This window comes from Coturnix japonica, chromosome 2 (genome assembly GCF_054131305.1).
Source record: "Coturnix japonica strain WE chromosome 2, WE-NBRP24, whole genome shotgun sequence".
NCBI lineage: Eukaryota > Metazoa > Chordata > Aves > Galliformes > Phasianidae > Coturnix > Coturnix japonica.
In genome coordinates this window covers 139,124,691-139,138,913 of record NC_140664.1, presented here as the reverse complement: position 1 = coordinate 139,138,913, position 14,223 = coordinate 139,124,691, and the positions used below count along the sequence as shown (strand labels likewise).

The window sequence follows — 14,223 nt, the reverse complement described above, 5'->3', positions numbered from 1 at the left end:
TGTGGGATGCAATGCTGGGGCCATTGCTGTGGATAGGGCCGTACTGTTTTGGCCGTAGGACGCTGTGGGCTCATGGCGAGGTGCCGCCCCACATCCCGCCCCACATCCCGCCCCACAGTGACGCAGGACGCCAGGCCGGGCTTATCAAAACTAAAGCTTTATGGGGCGGTGCGTGTCAGGGGGCCGGGCCCGGAGCTGGGCGCTCCAGCATGGAGAAGGACTGGCTGCGGATACGGAACGCCACCTCCTGCGTGCGGAACGTCAGCCCGAAGATGTCCTCGTGGTACCGGTTCTTGTCCTGCGGTGAGGCGGCACCATGTGGGCCGTCCCGGTGCCATCCCCGTGCCATGCCCGCACCAGCTCCACCCCATCCCCGTCCCATCCCCGCCCCCCCATGCCCACCCCCGTGCCCGTACCCGCAGCTCGCTGATGAAGTCCCCCGCCTGCCCCATGGTCATTCCTCCCTGCTGCACCAGGATGTGCTGCACCGTCTGCAGCACCTCGGTGGCCATCGTCACGTCCCCGCACACGTACATGTGCCCCCCGCACTCGCACAGCACGCGGTGCACCTCCTCTGCCAGCTGTGTCCGCAGCACGTCCTGCACGTAGGTCTGGGGGGGGGTGAGACCCTCCTGGCCTCCCCCTGCCCCCTCCTGCCCCCATCCCCTCCCCCGTCCATGTCTCCAACCCCCCTCCATCGGCCCCACTCTCATTCCCACCCCTATCCCCTCAGTGTCCCCATCCCACATTTGATCCATCCCTCCATGCACCTCCACCCTCCTGTCCCCTGCCCCATGTCTGTCACCATATGCTCCACTCCACTCCCCAACTCCATTTGTCCCTCATCTCTGTCTCCTTTCCCATCTCCATCCCAAACCCCATCCCTTTCATGCCCATCTCCAACCTGTCCCCATCCCCATCCCCATCCCCATCCCCATCCCCATCCCCATCCCATCCCATCCATCCCATCCCATCCCACCCCCATCCCATCCCATCCCATCCCCATCCCATCCCATCCCATCCCATCCCATCCCATCCCATCCCATCCCATCCCATCCCATCCCATCCCACCCCCATCCCATCCCATCCCATCCCATCCCCATCCCATCCCATCCCATCCCATCCCATCCCCATCCCATCCCATCCCCATCCCACCCCCATCCCATCCCATCCCATCCCATCCCATCCCATCCCATCCCATCCCATCCCATCCCATCCCACCCCCATCCCATCCCATCCCATCCCATCCCATCCCATCCCATCCCATCCCATCCCATCCCCATTCCACCCCCATCCCATCCCATCCCATCCCATCCCATCCCATCCCATCCCATCCCATCCCATCCCATCCCATCCCATCCCCATCCCATCCCATCCCATCCATCCCATCCCATCCCATCCCATCCCATCCCATCCCATCCCATCCCATCCCATCCATCCCATCCCATCCATCCCATCCCATCCCATCCCATCCCATCCCATCCCATCCCATCCCATCCCATCCCATCCATCCCATCCCATCCCATCCCCATCCCATCCCATCCCATCCCATCCATCCCATCCATCCCATCCCATCCCATCCCATCCCATCCCATCCCATCCCATCCCATCCCATCCCATCCCATCCCATCCCATCCCATCCCATCCATCCCATCCATCCCATCCCATCCCATCCATCCCATCCCATCCCATCCATCCCATCCCATCCCATCCCCATCCCATCCCATCCCATCCCATCCCATCCATCCCATCCATCCCATCCCATCCCATCCCATCCCCATCCCATCCCATCCCATCCCATCCCATCCCATCCATCCCATCCATCCCATTCCATCCCATCCCATCCCATCCCATCCCATCCCATCCCATCCCATCCCATCCCATCCCATCCCATCCCATTTTCCCACCTTGGGGGTTCCTGGCTCACGGGAGAACGCGGTGAGGACGCGGCTGAGCGCTCCCTGTTCCCGCGCCTCCTCCATCTCACGCTGGTAGATGTGGTCCAGCATGGAGGATCGGCACCCAAACACCAGCACCATGCTGCCCAATGGGCCGCCTGCGGGGACAGCACGTCGGGACCACCACCCCACAGCCCCCACCCCAACCCTCTGCCCTCGTGTTGCCATCTCTGCCCTCTGCACTGTGTCCCCACATCCCCAACCGCCCCTTCCATGTCCCCAGCCCCATCCACACATCCTCACATCCCCATCACCCCCCACACCACATCCCCACATGTCCCTGTGGAGATGTCCCCGTGCCATATGGGGTGACTGGTGTCCCCATGCTCACTGTCCCTCCACACCAGGTGACCCTATGGCCCAACATGTGATGCCACATGTCCCCATGTGCAGCATCCCCACACGGCATCCTTCTGCATGATGTCCCCGTGTCTCATGTCCCCATACTTGATGCCCCATGTCCCCATGTATGATGCCCCATGTCCCCATATATGACGCCCCATGTCCCCATGTATGATGCTCCATGTCCCCATGGATGCCCCCACCTCCTGCCTGCAGGTGCTGCAGGCGCTGCTGCCAGAAGCTGCGGAATGGGGCCACGCCGGTGCCCGGCCCCACAAGGATGCAGGGAGCCTCGGGGGTGGGGGGCGGCCGGAAGGAGGGTGCTCTGGAGGAGGGGGGCAGACAGGGAGGGGTCACAGTGGGGTCATGGTGGGGTCATGGGTAGGGCTCAGAGTCAGGACAAGGGTGAGGGTTGGGGTCAGGGTCTGGATTAGGGTCCAGGTCAGGGTTAGGGCCAGGGCTGGGTTCAGGGTAGATATTAGAGTTGGGGTCAGGGTTGGTGGGGGTGCATGGAGGGATGGCTTGGGGAGGGGGTGGGCACTGGTACCCAACAGGGCCAGAGGTGTGCTGGGACACAAAGGGGGTAGGGGTGGACAATGGGGCGGGCATGGAAATGACCCTCTGTGTGCTGGGAAGGGCTGGAAATGCAATCTGGGAGCAGTGGGACATACTGGGAAATGTAGCTGTGGGGCAGCAGGGGATTTGGGATGTGGAGTTGTGGGGCTGAGGCAGTGGGGCAGGATGGGGGTGCAGCTGCGGGGCGCGGAGGGCAGCGCTTACCCCCGGATGAAGGCAGGCACCGTGTCCCCCGGCTGCAGCCGTGCCAGCCAGGTGGAGCAGACGCCGTAATGCACCGGGCCCTGCCCGTCTGTGGGGAGAAAGACCTGTGGGGTGCTGGGCAGTGCCGGGCACAGAGGGGTGTGGGCATCCCCTGTGCATGGGGATGTGGGGTGTCATGGGAACATGGAGTGGAGGTGGGTCGTGGGGGTCACATGGGGACACGGAGGGGCCGTGGGGGCACAGAGGGGCCATGCAGACATGGAGGTGTCCTGAGGACATGGCAGTGCCATGGGGACATGGAGAGCACATGGGGATTGGAGGGGCCATGGAAGGGTCCTGAGGACAAGGAGGTGCCATGGGGACACAGAGAGGCCATAATGACTGGAGGTGCCCCATGATGTGGGGGTGCGCTGGGGGCATCCAACCCTGGGGGTCCCACTGGGGCGCTGTGCAGCCCCCCCCCAGCCCGCTCACTCTCGCTCTGGTAGGTGACCACGGCCACGGTGAGGTCGATGTGGGCACTGCTGGGGTCGGGTGCGGAGCTGACGGAGTAATAGCGGGGCTGCAGCAGCGGCAGCTGCGAGAGCAGCAGGGAGGCGGGCAGCCCTATGGATGGGAACTCCTGCAGCACCTCCAGCAGCGTGGGGCAGCGGAACCATTTCCAGTCCTCGTACAGACGAGCATCCTGCGGCACACAGCCCAGATCTCAGCATCCCCATAGCCAGAATGACAGTACCCCAGTATCTGAGAGCTCGGCACCCAGCAGCCAGGTAACCAGCAGCCCAGTACCCCAATGACTTGCTTCTGAGAGTCTCAGTACTGCAGCATCCCAGTACTGTCCCACCATTGTGTTGTCCCAGTAATCCCATATTGAGCACCTCAGTATCCATCATCTCAGCACATCCCCATCGCAGTATCCAGCATCCTGGTACTTCAGTGCCTTGAGCACTTCAGCATCCCACTATCCAGTACCCCATCATCCCACTATCCCAGCACCTCGTATCCCACTATCTAGCCCCAATTCCCAGTGCCCCATTTCCCAGCCCCCATCCCTCAACGAGGGGGCACTGCACCCCAAATCCTCTCTGTCAGGAGCTGTTTCCTGTGCATGGTCACTTGTGGTCCCAGCCCCCTGCTGTCAGCCCACCCCCCTCCCCAGCCCTCTCTCCCCATGCCCACCTGGCTGAGCTGCTGCAGGCGCTCACGGTCAGCTGGATCCCGTGCCAGCGTGGCCAGCAGCTGCAGGAACTGGGGGCTTGGGGGGGCCGTGATATCCAGAAAGGAGCTGAGCGCCTGGCGCAGCGAGCAGGGGGGCAGGCGGCTCTGAGGAACCCAGCTTTTGGGGCCGGGGAACCGGCCTGTGGGATGGGATGTGGTGGAGATGTGAACGGGATGGGGACAGATGTGGGGTGGGGAGAGGATGAGGCAGGCGGGGGTGAGCTCAGGGATGGTCCTGGGGATGCGGTAGGTATGAGGTGCATTGGGGATAGTGAACAGGAGAGGGTGAGATGAGGTTAAGAATGGGGATGAGAAAGGGGATAGGGAATGGGAAGGGGATAGGGATGAAGAAAGGATAGGGATGGACTGGAGATGGGAATGGAGAGAGGATAGGGAAGGACAAAAGGATGGGGAAGAGGATGGGGATGGGAAAGGGTCAGAGTTAGGGTCGGGGAAAGGGAAAAGGAAGAGGAGGGGGGAGGGAAAGGGAAAGGGAAGGGGAAGGGGAAGGACATGGACATGGGGTGTGGGAGGGGTTGGGGGGGAACTGGGAATGGGGATAGGATGGGAATGGTGCTGGGGATGGAGAAGAGATTGAGGGGGAGGATGGAGATGGGGACAGAGAGGGGGAAGGGGATGAGAAAGAGGAAGGGGATTGGGAAGGGAGAGGAGAGAATGAGATGACAAAGGGAAAGGAAATGGGAACGGGGAAAGAATGGGGATGGAGAAGAAGGGATAGAGAAACAGACGTGGAAGGAGATAGGGATGAGGACTGGGATGGGATGGGGACAGAACAGGGAGGAAGGGGAGCGAAGGAGAGGGTGCCCTCCCCAGGAAGGAGTGGGCACTGTGCTACAGCAGCATCCCCATTCCCATGCAGCCTCGGTGGGGTCCCCCTCAGCTGCGCCCCCACCCAGGGCCCAGCCCTGAGCTCCATACCGCTGCTGTCCTTCTCCAGCACCTCCACCAGCACGGGCTCGTCAGTGGGCGGTGGGTCCTCCACGCACTCCAGCAGCTCCTGCACCAGCTCAGGGCGGTTGGCGGGGAAGACTCCCAGGTGGTCCCCGGGCAGGTACTGCAGCTCAGGCTGCCCCGCCGTGTCCAGGCGCACCAGCATGGTGGCACGGCTGGGTGGCACAATTGGCACGGCGTGGGCAAGGGTTCACCTGGGTGCCATGGGGTCTGGGGATGCCCATGGCTGCTGTCCTGCCCCAGAATGGCTGGAAGACCCTGTCCCCATCCCCATCCCCATCCCATCCCATCCCATCCCATCCCATCCCATCCCATCCCATCCCCATCTCCATCTCCATCTCCATCCCATCCCATCCCATCCCTATCCCCATTCCCCACCCACCCCCACCCCAGTCTGGGCACACAGCTGTGTGGCACAGTGGGGGCACAGTGGGTTCTCACCTGGATGCCTCACTCTGCAGGTTCTCCACTGAGATCACCGTGCACGGGAACACCTTACGCTTGTGCACATGGGCCAGCCCTGTGGGAGGGCAGCATGGTGGGGGACTTGGGAGTGTCTTGGGGACAGGGGGCTTGGGGAGCTGGAGAGGGTCACAGGAGCTGGGGGTGAGTTGGAATGGGGAGGCCAAGGGCTGGGGTTCCCAGACTGGGGGCTGCTTGTGGTGGGGGTCCCATGTTGCCTGGGGTCTTGGTACTTGTGTGGGGAGGGGTCCTGGGGGGCTGTGGGCGCTGGGTACCAGTGAGCAGATCAGTGCCCTCAGGCTGCACAACCAGGCGGTGCTTCTGGCGCTTCCAACCCTGCTGAGCCACGAAGATCTCCTCGGACGCCTCCACTCCATCCCCCACACAGAAGGTCTCGCAGGCGGCCTGGAGGTGCAGGGGGGGTTGTGGGCAGGGGTCCGGCCCAGGACCCACTCCCCGTGGGGTGCCCACTCACCTGGAAGACCAGCCTGGCCCAGGTGCGGAAGGATTCCTCCTGTGCGCACAGCTCGTCGCCCTCCCCCATGGGCAGGATGCGCTCCCCCCCCAGCTCCTCCAGCCGCGTGTCCACCGCGTGTGCAAAGGCGCAGAAGTGGGGGTACGCCCGCGACCCCAGCCCGAAGACAGAGAACCTGGGGGTCCCGGGGGCAATGAGCAGCAAGCCCCCAGCCCTGGCCCTCTGCCCTGGGGTCTGGGGCACCCATGGCCGCTCTACTGCCCCATGGTGAGCAAAGGACCCCGTTTCTGTCCATGTTTCCATCCCATCCCATCCTCATCCACTCACCATTCCCAGCCCCTCATTCCCATCTCCTTTGCATCCTTATCCTCTTCCCTGTCTCCATTCCTGTTTCCATCCCTGTCCCCATCCCATCCCATTTCCACCCAATCCCCATTCCTGTTCCTCTCTCTGACCCCATCTCCATCCCACCCCCATCCAATCTCCATCCCATCCCCATCACCACCTCACTCCCTGCGCCATTCCCTCATCTCTGTGCACCCCCATGCCACCCATTCCACCCCCGGCCCCACACCGCAGAGCCCCCAGTGTCCCCGCGCTGTCTGTGTTGCTCAGCTGCCTCCTCTTCCTCTTCCAGGCTGCCACGAGTTGATCTGACTGTGAGACGCTGTTGAACCTCAGCTTGTAGCTCCTGTGGGTGTGGGGTGTGAGCAGGGCTGGGGCTCCAGGACCCCCCGAGTCTGACCCCACTCTGCAGGGCTGGGTGTCCCCATGGCCCCAGTGCTCACTTGGGAGGCTCAGCATGTGCAGCATTGGTGTAGGGGGAGGACATCTCCATCAGTGCCTTGGAGAAGCTCTGTGGGGAGGAGTGTGTCACCACCCCATCACCATCACTTTCCTGACACCAACCCACTCCATCCCATCCCCATTTCCATCCCGTCTCCACCCTCATCCTATTCCAATCCCCATTCCCATCCCATCCCATCCCATCCCATCCCATCCCATCCCATCCCATCCCCATCCCCATCCCCATCCCCCTTCCCCATCCCCCTTCCCCATCCCCATCCCACCCCCATCCCATCCCACCCCCCCCCTCACCTCCCCACACTCTGGTGGGTCCCCATTGCCAAAGGTACTGGTCACCACCAGCACCAGGGTCTCGTGCTCCAAGGACACGATGTCGTACTCATCCATGCGCAGCACCTGTTGGCCAGTAAGGAGGGGGATGAGTGTCCCAGTCCTGCCCCCCCAGTGCCCCCCAGTGTCCCCCAGCCCCCCCTGCCCACCTTGGGGTCGAAGGCACGGCGGAAGAGCTGGCAGAGGCTCCAGGCATAGGTGCGCGCTCGTCCCGTCTCGGTGGCGTACAGGATGGTGGCCTTCACACGCCGGGCCATCATGTGCCCCATCAGCTTGGCTGAGATCTTCACAGCACTGCGGGGGTCCCAGCAGCTCAGCTCCATCCTGCCCAGCCCCCACCCCATCACAGCTGTCACCTACTTGGCCACCTCCTTGAAGGTCTTCCTCCTGGTGACCGTGGTGCCCTTGGAGACGTAAACCTTCCAGGCATCGGGCTGCGGGGAGAGGGATCAGGAGTGGGAAGGGGAGGGGGGTGCGGTCTGGGGGGGGTGGGGAGGGGGATGGAATGGGGACTGAACGGGGATGGGGGGGGATGGGATGGGATGGGATGGGATGGGATGGGATGGGATGGGATGGGATGGGATGGGATGGGGATGGGGATGGAATGGAAGCAGGGCTGGGCGCACCTGGTAACGGAAGGTGGGGCAGAGCTGGTAGTTGACCATCTCTTGGTGGAAGACAGGCGTGAGGCTGCCCGAGATGGGGGGCACAATCCAGACCCAGTCAGCCGGGCACCCCCCCCGTGTCCGCAGCTCATTCTCCATGTGCTTCACAAAGGACTCGGTGGCTGCGTGGTGGTCCACGATGGTCACTTTGGCCTCCTGTGAGGACAAGAGGCTGAGCAGTGTCCGGCCATCGTGTGCACACAGCCCTGGGGGTGTCCCTGCTGTCACTGGGGCCACCACCCCCACCGCTGTGTCCCACCTGGTAGCTGTGCAGCACGGCAATGTTCATCTCCACGGCGGCCTTGTCCTTCCAGAGGGATGAAGTCTTACGTGTGTCCAACCCCATGTGAAGGGCCACCTCCTGTTGGGGAGTGGGGGGGGTCAGCTGTGTGTGTCCCTGTCCCCATGGGGATGGGGACATGGGGACGGGATAGGATGGGATGGAATGGGAGGGGGATGGGAATAGGGTGGGGATGGAGGTGGGGATGGGATGGGAATGGGATGGGGTGGGATGGGATGGGGTGAGGATGCAGATGTGGACAGGGTCAGGATCCTTTATCCATTCTGGGGCAGGACAGCAGCCATGGGCACCCCCAGACATCATGGCAGAGATGGTTGGGGGCTTCCTTCCTACTTCCCCCTGCTGTGCCCCTGGGTTCTATGCACAGACCCACATGGTGGTGGGGACACGGGGCTGCTCCCCACCTGCAGCAGGTTGTAGCGGTGGCTGTCACAGAGGTTCCTGGTGCCGATCTCGCTGCTCATGTACCAACCGTTGAAGGGTGCAGCCGGGAACTCCAACCCCCCAATCTCCAGCAGCATGTTGGAGACAGCAGGCAGTGCGTACCAGCGCAGTCCCAGCTCCCCAAACCACTCCAGCCTGTGTTGGGAGGGAGATGCGGCCCAGAGCCCCACACCAGCCCCACAGCAGAGACACCCCACTTCCACCCTTGGCTTCTGGCCCCGCTCCCATCCTCTGCTCAGAGGCTGTGCCAGGGTAAGCACATGGATGCCCTGTCCCCATTCTTATCCCTACCTCCATCCCATCTCATCCTGTACCCAACCCATCTCCCCATACCCCACATTGCCAAGTCCCCATCCCCATCCCCATTTCATCCTATCCTATCCTTTCCTATCCTATCCTATCCTATCCTATCCTATCCTATCCTATCCTATCCTATCCTATCCTATCCTATCCTATCCTATCCTGTCCCATCCCATCCCATTCCATCCCATCCCATCCCTGTAACCCCATATCTCTGCATTCCCCCCTCATCCCACCATCATCCCTATCCCATCCCACCTCACCCCCACAGCCATGCCCACACGTTGCTCTGGCACTGGGTCCACCCCCACCCTTCAGCCCTTTGCCCAGCCCCACTCACGTGGGGTGCGTGAGGGGCACCTCCAGGACCAGCTCCGATGGCAGCGGGAAGAGCTCGGGGGCTTCGTCGGGTCCCTGCAGCAGCAGCGGCAGCACATCGAAGCGCCCACTGCCCGGACTCCATCCATAGTGCACACAGAGCTGTGGGCACAGTGCGCTCAGTGGGGCCATCGTGGACCCATCCTGGGGCTGGGGGGATGTTGTGATGCGGGACCCCCACCTCAGTGATGTCGACGTTGGCCGGGTCCCCCAGCACGGAGCCGTCGGGCTGCCGGTACCCGGCGTAGCGGATCAGCTGCGTGTTCCAGATGCGGAAGTCGCCGCGGCCCGGCACCCGCTGGGGGAAGATGGTGATGGCTGACCTGCAGGAGTGGGATGTCACCGTCCCTTCCTCATCCCCATGGTGATGGGGTGCCCCATCCCTGCCCCAGGTTCACCCCACCTCTGCTCCGTCCTAACCCATCCCCACTTTCTTCCCCTTCTCCTTTTCCACTTTTCCCCTTTCCCTTCTCCTCCTTTTTCCCCTCTCAGGTGTCTACCTCCATTCCCATCCTTTTTCCTATCTCTGTCCCTATCCCCATCCTCATCGCCTTCCCCATCCCCTCCCCATTCTATCTTCCGTCCTTCCCCATCTCCACCCCCATCCTATTCCCACTCTCATCCTCACCCTCAACCCAACAAATCCTCATCTCCATCATCATCCCCACCCCCATCTCCATCCCATCTCCATCCCACCCCCAACCCCATCCTATTCCCACACCCCTCCCCATCCCACCCCCATATCCCCGTCCCACCCCACATCCCCCCACATCCCCCCTCACCGTATGTTCCCTCGGTTTGTTGCATACTGGATGTGGGAGCAGAGGAAACCAAACATCTCCCCAACGCTGGCGCAGTCCCGGGCATCGAACACCTGTGGGCAATGCCATCCTGTTGCCCCCCATCCCCCTCCCCTCCCCACAGCTGTGGGTCCACGTGTCCCACCTGCAGTTTGTTCCACTGGATGCGCCCCACGCAGCGCGCTGCGTTGCGCCAGGCCTGCTTGGCCCCAAAGATGAGCTCAGCCTCCTGCAGCTGATACGTGCCCGAGCTCCGCACCGCCGCCTCCACCTCCCGCAGCCGCTGCACGTGGGCTGCAGAGTTCTCCCTGTGGGACCACCGTGTTGGGGGGGGGGGGCCTGGTACCACCCTCTGGGAGATCCCCGGGCATGGGGGTATGTGGGGCAGGGAGGAAGCTGGGGGGGGTGTTGGGGTTTGGATGGGGGACAGTGGGAGGGGAAAGGGGATGGGGGCAGAGCTGAGGGGTGCTGTGGGGCAGGGATGGGGGTGAGGAATTGGGGCACTGAGGAGTAGGAATGGGGATGTGGGTAGGCAGAGGATGGGGATGGAGGCAGCGATGTGGGGCACTGAGGGTCAGGGATGGGGATGAGGATTTGGGACAGAATGGGGCTGCGCTGTGTGATGCTTATGTGCAGGGTGACAGACGGGGCTATGGGGTGTTGTGAGGCAGAATGGGGACAGGGCTATGGGATGCCCTAGAGGACAGCGCTGTGTCACCATGGGGTGGGGGCATTCGGGGTATCTGGAGCCAAGGTTGGGGATGGAACTGTGTGAAGCCATCGGGCAGCCATAGGGTGAGATGGGAAGCTGTGGTGTGGGGCTGGGGCAGCGCTATGGGGTGCAGTGGGGCAGGAGGGCAGCACTCACCGCCGGATGGACGCGTAGTATTGGTCAATGAAGTCCCGTGCCAGAGCCAGCAGCTCCTCACCACTGCGGCCGCCCTCGGCGCCGGGCACCGGCAGCTGCTTGGGCAGCACCAGGGAGCCCAGGCAGCGGCGCGCTGAGCACGGCAGCTCCTGTGGGCATCCATGGGGCTGGCATCTGTGGGGCAGCCCACACCCAGCCCTATGGGGTGCCCCACACCCGCCCTCCCCGGCCCCACCTGCTCGGCCTGGGCGCACAGCGTGTCATAGGCGATGCTCCCTGTCTCCCAGTTCTTCAGGCGGGCGAAGCGCGTGGGCTCTGCATGCCGGGGGGGCACCGGGCTGTGGGGTGGGGAGCACTGAGGTGGGGGACCCCTCCCCATGGGGCTGCGGCACTCGGGGGGCTCTGGCTCCCCAAATCCCAGAGAGGGGGTGTGTCCCCATGGGGGCAATGGGGGCAATGGGGCACTGCTGGGGGCAGCACTGCGGGCAGTGGGGGGGTCTGGCCCCTCAGTGCCCCTCTCCCCTCGGTGCTGCTGGGGGGCCCGGACCCCACAGCAACGGGTGGGGGCCCGGCGCAGGCTCGGGGCGTGCCTCGGCCTCATGCATGCGTGTAAGCGTGAACAATAGCGTGAGTCAGAGCGGCCCCCCCGCCCGAAGGGGTTAACCCATCCTGCCCCCCACCCCCAGCCCGTGCTGCCCTGTCCCCACAGTGAGGCTGTGTCCCCCGTCCCAGTTTGGCCCCACACATTCCGTCCACCCCAGTGGGTCCTGGTGGGGTCCAGAAGGCTGCAGTGAGGGTGGGGGGGCACCACTGTGCTCATCATAGGGTTGGGACACCAGCCCAGTGCTAAGGGCAGGGGGGATATAGGGCGGAGGCTATAGGGCAGGGGGCAGTAAGGACGGAGACAGTAGGGAAGGGGCAGATGACCCCCCTGTGGGCAGGGAACCCATGGCTGTGCTCCACATCCTGCCCCCACCAAACCGACACTGCGGACATGGCTCTGGTGGGGTGAGGATCCATGGGGATGGGGACCCGTGGGGACCCGTGGGGATCCGTGGGGGTGGGGTTCCATGGAGATGGGGCTCTGCTCGGGGGGCACATCTCCAGTGGGCGCACGGCTTTGGTAAAGACACAGCTCTGTGGTGCCAGGGCTCCAATGGGGCACATCCCTGGTGGGGACGGGGCTCCACGGGGTCACATCTGGGAATGGGCTCCTCTGTACGGGAATCCGTGGGTCCCCGTGTCCGTGGGGTTCCCTTTCCCGGTGGGTTCCGAGGAATCCCCTCCACACACGGACGGCCCCACGAGCCGCAGCGCTCCCTCCACCCGGACCCGTGGACCCCTCCGACCCCCGACCCCTCCCCGGTACCCACCTGCCCTTGTCGGGGCCGGAGCCGTCCTCGGGCGCGGGGCTGAGCTGCCGGGAGCAGAGCCCGCAGGAGCGGGCAGCACCGGGCAGCACGGCCGGCAGGTTCCCCATGGCGCTGCGGGAGCGGCCGCTTCCTCCGGAGCTGCGGGGGGAGTCGGGACCTCCGGCCGCCCCACGCGGGACGAGCGCTGCGGGAGCGGGACCTGCGGGAGAGGAGACGGAGCTTCCCGAGCGCGGCCGCCGCGGGGCCCGGCGGAGCTGCGGGTGGTGGTCCCGGTGACCCCGCGGGGAGGACATCCGGACGGCCCCCACTGCGGCCCCCACCCAGTTCCTGCCATTGACGCTGCCAGGCGGATCCCGGCCCCCCCCCCCCCGCAGCCTGTGGGGCACCGCGAGGCGACCCTGCGTGGGGAAGGGGTGAAGTTGGGGCCAGGGCTGGGTTCTGAGTTGGGTTTGGGGTCCGGGTTGGAGTTGGGGTTGTGTTGGGGTTGGGGTTGGAGTTGGGCTGGGGTTGGGATCAGGATTGGGATTAGGACTGTGATCCGGATTGGGATTGGGCTGGAATTAAGTTTGGGATCAGGACTGAGATTAGGGTTAATGTTGGGATAGGGGTCAGTTTGGGGTTGGGGTTGGGTTTGTGTTGGAGTTGGGCTGGGATTGTCATTGGGATTGGGTTGGAGTCAAGGTTGGGATCGGGGTTGGGCTGGGGTCTGGGTTGGGGTTGGGAGAGGGTTCCAGTGCTCCTGGATTGGGAGTTAAGGGGAGGGTGGGGGTTGGGTTGGGTTTGAGGTCAGAGCTGGGATTGGGGTTAAAGTTGAGTTTGTGGTCAGGGCTGGGGTTGGGATTAAGGTTGAGGTTGGACTGGGGTTGGAGTTAAGGCTGGGGGTCAGCATTGGGTTTGGGGTCAGGGTTAGTTGGGGTTGGGGTTGGGTTGAGGTTGCCATGGCACTGGGGTTGGAGTTAAGGCGAGGGTTGGGGTTGGGTTGGGTTTGAGGTCGGGGTTGGGGTCAAGGTTACGGTTGGGATTGAGGTTGGAGTTAAGGTTGGAGTGAGCATTAGGTTTGGGGTCAGGGTTGAGGATGGGGTTGGGATTAGGTTGGGTTTAGGGTTGGGATTAGGTTGGGTTTAGGGTTGAGATTGGGGTTGGAGTTGGGACTGGGGTTTAGGGCTGTGTTTAGGATAGGGTTGGGGTTAAGGGTGGAGTTGGGGTTGGTGTTGGGGTTGGGTTGGTTTTAGGATTCTGTTGGGTATGGGGCTGGGGCTGGGGCTGGGGCTGGGGTTGGGGTTGGGGTTGGGCTTCTGCAGGTGACGCAGGGATGCTTTGAGCAGTGCTGGCTCCGGGGCTGGATGGGGTCTATGGGGGATTTGGGACCACCCTGCGGGGGGGGCTCAGCGGGGGCAGCGGGGGGGGGGGGGCAGTGACGGGAAGCCGCGCCCGGCCCCGGCCCCGCGAGTTTCCTTCCTGCGCCTCGGAGCGACGCGGCGCTCGGCCGGGGGGGGGCGGGGGGTGGGCAGGGACACCGCGTGTGTGTTGGGGGGGGGCGGGGGGGCGGGGCTGAGCCGTCCATCACCGCCGAGCGCTGCCCCCTATTGGCCGCCCTTCCCGGGGGGCGGTGAGCGGGCGGGGGGGGGATTCAGCACCATGGACAGCGGTAGAAAGAACCGGGGGGGGGGGCGGGGGGAGCCGGGGCGGGGCGTTCAGCCCAACATCCCGACCCGTCCCCCCCCCACGACCCATCGCACGGACCCCGCTG

General features: G+C 64.0%; 1 protein-coding gene across 1 annotated transcript; it reads right to left on the bottom strand.

Annotated features, from left to right (window-relative positions):
* Positions 1-141: 141 nt before the first annotated feature.
* Positions 142-13,253, bottom strand: NOS3 (nitric oxide synthase 3). Its single transcript, XM_085540741.1, has 26 exons — positions 12,474-13,253; positions 11,336-11,438; positions 11,101-11,249; positions 10,378-10,540; positions 10,215-10,306; positions 9,614-9,755; positions 9,395-9,534; positions 8,715-8,889; positions 8,269-8,370; positions 7,971-8,165; positions 7,705-7,778; positions 7,494-7,638; positions 7,306-7,410; positions 6,996-7,063; positions 6,782-6,898; positions 6,208-6,382; positions 6,008-6,137; positions 5,712-5,790; positions 5,238-5,425; positions 4,260-4,438; positions 3,555-3,765; positions 3,081-3,168; positions 2,504-2,625; positions 1,908-2,056; positions 417-611; positions 142-298 (listed from the first exon to the last, which is right to left on the bottom strand). Exons 1-26 carry the CDS (start codon positions 12,764-12,766, stop codon positions 176-178), a joined length of 3,702 nt encoding a protein of 1,233 aa, XP_085396867.1. The 5' UTR covers positions 12,767-13,253; the 3' UTR covers positions 142-175.
* Positions 13,254-14,223: the final 970 nt, after the last annotated feature.